Source organism: Salvelinus sp. IW2-2015, unplaced genomic scaffold, assembly GCF_002910315.2.
Source record: "Salvelinus sp. IW2-2015 unplaced genomic scaffold, ASM291031v2 Un_scaffold5011, whole genome shotgun sequence".
NCBI classification, from domain to species: Eukaryota; Metazoa; Chordata; class Actinopteri; order Salmoniformes; family Salmonidae; genus Salvelinus; species Salvelinus sp. IW2-2015.
Window position 1 is genome coordinate 16,740 of NW_019946279.1, and position 4,902 is coordinate 21,641.

A 4,902-nucleotide genomic window follows, 5' to 3' on the forward strand; every position below is an offset into this window, starting at 1 on the left:
ATAGCCTTCTAATTATAACAACAATGAGAATATTTGTATCATTTAGGCTAAGGCTTTGGATAAAATAATCGGAAGTATTTTATATATTAGACCTATTCTACTGACGATAATTGTAATCATTTTCAAGTCATATTTTTCAATGGATATTATATTTTAAGGAAACCGTCACTGTCGAGTTCTTCTCTTTCTCACCTCTGCATGTCGGTTCAAGTTCAGTGACCACACCCCCAGCCAGTTAGTGGGTGTTTATTGGCTTCTAGAGGTGATCTGTCTGAATGAGAAACTGTCGGTCTGAAGTTATACAATTCTGGTACTTGTTGCTGCCGTTGCGTGTTCATCCGTTCAAACCCGTTCTAACCCGTTACTGTAGCGTCTTGGGGTTGTCCTCCCGCGTGGAGCATGAACTCCGTCGACCCTTCAGTCCACCACACCTCCTCTCCAGCCGCCAGCTCTCTCCAACCCCAGCCTAAGGGCACCCAGGAGCCGCCGGAGATGGCAGTCTACTGCGACAATTTAAGCATGTATCACCACCAGCAGACCTTCCAGGGCGCACAGAGGCCGTCTGGATACGGCTTCGGAGATTACACATCCTCCCCGAACCCATACCTTTGGCTGAACAGGCCCGCTGTTAACTCCGCATCCTTCATGCCGCCTTCCTACGGGACACAGCGGCAGTTCCTCACCAACCCGCCCGGGTTCGGGGGTCCAGACCTGGGTTGGCTATCCATCGCCAGTCAGGAGGAGTTGCTAAAGCTGGTCCGTCCTCCCTACTCCTACTCSGCGCTCATCGCCATGGCGATCCAGAACGTGCACGAGAAGAAGTTGACCCTGAGTCAGATCTACCGGTATATCGCTGATAACTTCCCGTTCTACAAGAAGAGCAAGGTGGGGTGGCAGAACTCTATCCGACATAATCTGTCACTTAACGACTGTTTTAAAAAGGTGCCCCGCGATGAGGACGACCCAGGTATTATAATTATATTATATTATTGTAACACCTATTTGTAACCTATAAATGTTCTGGGCCCATTTGTAGATATTATGTTATATGTTAATGACACAGGTAGGCTATGTGATGTTCAGCTGTTCGTTACAAATCCTATACAAACACGTGTAAAAGCGTATTCCTATGACCGATTGAACATCTCGATGTAGACCGGTTGCAGGCTATCGTGTCAGTTCAAATCAGTTGGATGAAATAAAGGCTTATCCCATATCCTGGTAATTGTTAATTTTCTACTTTGAAATTGTTCCCTCAATGTTGAAGGCTAGAATAAGTATTATAGTGCATATTTTGTGAAAATCAAATATATAAAGTCTTATTAGCAGGACGATGACTGGTATTATATGATATTCCATAGATTTAGGATGTGAAGAGTCTAATATAATAATAATAATAATTATAATAATATATATATATATATATATATAATGCATGAATGGCCTTCTGCTCTATCACAGGAAGTAGAACTATGTGGCACTACATACAGAGCCTTCACAAAGTATTCACACCCCTTGACTTTTTACAAATGTTGTTCAAATGTTGTTGTGTTTCAGCCCTAATTTTAAAAATGATTACATTTAGATATTGTGTCASTGGCCTAMACACAATAGCCCATAATATCAAAGTGGAATTAATTAAATTWATAAAAAATGAAATGCTGAAATATCTTGAATCAATAAGTATTAAACTCCTTTGTTATGGCAAGCCTAAATAAGTTCAGGAATAAAAATATTCTTAACAAGTCTTATAATGAGTTGCATGGACTCACTGTGTGTGCATTATAGTGTTTAACATGATTGTTGAATGACTACCTCATCTCTGTACCCCACACATACAATTATCTGTAAGGTCCCTCAGTCCAGCAGTGAATTTCACTCACAGATTCAACCACAAAGACCAGGGAGGTTTTCCAATGCCTCGCAGAGAAAGGCACCGATTGGTAGATGTAATCGCTGCCAAAGGGGATTCCAACATCTATTGACTCAGGGGTTGAACACTTATCTAATCAAGATATGTTCGTGTGCTTTTTCTTCAAATGTTAGAATGTTTCTTCCAATGTGACATTACAGAGTATTTTGTGTAGATCGTTGACAACAACATAAAAGACAATTTAATCCATTTTAATTCCACTTTGTAACACAACAAAATGTGGGAAAAGTCAAGGGGTGTGAAGGCACTGTATATTATTCTATAGGTTCGTCCCAACAGTTTGATATAGGAAACTTTAGGGATTACAGCTTGTCATTAGAGGCTTCACGTGCATACTGAGTGGACAGTCAGTGTCCTACCATGGCAGGTTATAGATAAAAGGTTTGATAATCCTAACCCTGGAGCGCAGAGCAGAGCTCACAGATTCCGGGAGAAGGACACTATTCTCACCACTATTCTCACCAACCCTTGTCTCACTCACTAAAATGAATAGCTACCAAGACATTGGCTTCCTCATCAGTGCATCRTTCCAAATCAAAAGCCAGAGTATCAGGTGATAATGTGCACCCAGTGGGCAGGTATCTTAGTGGTTAGAGCGTTGGGCCAGTAACTGAAAGGTTGCTGGATCGAATCCTCGAGCTGACAAGGTAAAAATCTGTCGTTCTGCCTTGGGCGCCGTGGATGTTAGTTAAGACAGCCCTCCTGCACCTCTCTGGTTCAGAGGGGTTGGGTTAAATGCAGAATACACATTTCAGTTGAAGGCATTCAGTTGTACAACTGACTAGGTATCCCCCTTTCCTTTCCCATTGTGTGAATGTGTACATTCCATATAAAGGAAGGAGAGGCTCGTCAGTGTCCCTGCACCCAACACAACCTTCAGGCGTTACACAAGTCCTCTTCAGACTTTACACAAGTCCTCATTTCTTTACTCAGTAATATTGTTTGTCCCAGCAGCGGTATCCTCAAGGTGAGCATGTCACTCTGCGGTTCTTCATTGGATATACATTGCATTCAGAAAGTATTCAGACCCCTTGACCTTTTCCACATTTTCTATTCTAAAATGGATTCAATTGTTTTTTTTCCATCATCAATCTACACACAATACCCCATAATGACAAAGGAGTCTGAGTCTGGGTGGTTACAAAATGTCACTACAGTCCCTGGTTCGAATCCAGGCTGTATCACATCCTGCCGTGATTGGGAGTCCCACAGGGCGGCACACAATTGGCCCAGCGTCGTCCAGGTTTGGCCGGAGTAGGCCGTCATTATAAATAAGAATTTGTTCTTAACTGACTTGCCTAGTTAAATAAAAATAAATAAAAATAAATATTTAATCCATTTTAGAATAACACTGTAACGTAACAAAATGTGGACTGAAGGAAGGGTTCTGAATACTTTACAGACGCCCTGTATAGATTAAATATACTGTAAATTATATTATATGTACATAATACTGATGTGAAAATAAATATACTGTAAATTATATTATATGTACATAATACTGATGTGAAAAAATAAATATAACTGTAAATTATATATATGTACATAATACTGATGTGAAACTAAATATACTGTAAATTAATATTATATGTAAATAATACTGATGTGAAATAAATATACTGTACATTATATTATATGACATAATACTGATGTGAAAATAAATATACTGTACATTATATTATATGTACACTAATACTGATGTGAAAAATAAATATACTGTAAATTATATTTATATGTACATAATACTGATGTGAAATAAAATACCTGTAAATTTATTATATGTACATATACTGATGGTGAAATAAATATACTGTAATTATATTATATGTACATATACTGATGTGAATAAATATACTGTAAATTTATTATATGTACTATATACTGATGTGAAAATAATATACTGTACAATTATATTATATGTACATAATACTGATGTGAGAAATTAAATATACGTAATTATATTATATGTACATAATATGCGATGTGAAATAAAATATACTGTACATTATATTACCATGTACATAATACTGATGTGAAAAATAAAACGTGTCTTTTCTCATGTTCCAGGTAAAGGAAACTACTGGACGTTGGATCCTAACTGTGAGAAGATGTTTGACAACGGGAACTTCAGGAGGAAGAGAAAACGTCGCTCCGACTCCACTAACAGCACCAAGACAGAGGACGGCCAAACAGCCCCGCCCATCAAGACCTTAGACAGCCCCCAGCTCCTAGGCCCCGCCTCCCCAGACATGGAGGTGGTCACTGAGGGTCATAAGAGCTCCTCCCCCCTAAGCCTGGTGTCCGGCGCTCCGTGTTTTAATAACTTCTTCAGCAGTATGGCTGGGCTGGGCTCTGGGTCCCTGGGCTCCGGGCCCCTRGGTGCCTCTGGTCCCCCCAGCAGACAGACTGGCTCTCTGGGGTTGGTCAACGAGCTGACCAATAGGAACATTACAGCCCTCCATAGCAGCCCATACCACAACCACACACCCCACACCCCAGGCCCAGGCCCAGGCCAGGACAGTCACAGCCCGGGGGTCTCAGAGGCAGGCCTCGGGGTCCACGGTCACCCAGCAGACAGCCTGTCTCACTTCAACAGAGGAGTGTACTGCAACACCTTCAGCGGAGGGGGGCAGGAAGGACAGTTCAACAGCCACTTCTACAACACCTTCAGCGGAGGGGGGCAGACAGGACAGTTCAACAGCCACTTCTACAACAGCTTCAGCGTCAACGGTCTAATATACCCCAGAGAGGGCACGGACGTGTAGCGTATAATGTATAATGTATAACGTGTTTTTATATTCGTATTTATTACGGATCCCCATTAGTTCCTGCCAAGGAAGCAGCTACTCTTCCTGGGGTCCAGCAAAATTAAGGCAGTTTCAATTTTTTTTTAAACATTACAATACATTCACAGTTTTTACAACACACTGTGTGTCCTCAGACCCCTACTCCACCACTACCACATTATC

General features: G+C 41.0%; 1 protein-coding gene across 1 annotated transcript; it reads left to right on the top strand.

Moving 5' to 3' along the window:
• Positions 1-399: 399 nt before the first annotated feature.
• On the top strand, positions 400-4,868 carry LOC112077875 (forkhead box protein I1c-like). Its single transcript, XM_024144281.2, has 2 exons — positions 400-967; positions 4,001-4,868. The coding sequence occupies exons 1-2, from the start codon at positions 400-402 to the stop codon at positions 4,696-4,698; spliced, it is 1,266 nt and encodes a 421-aa protein (XP_024000049.1). The 3' UTR covers positions 4,699-4,868.
• Positions 4,869-4,902: the final 34 nt, after the last annotated feature.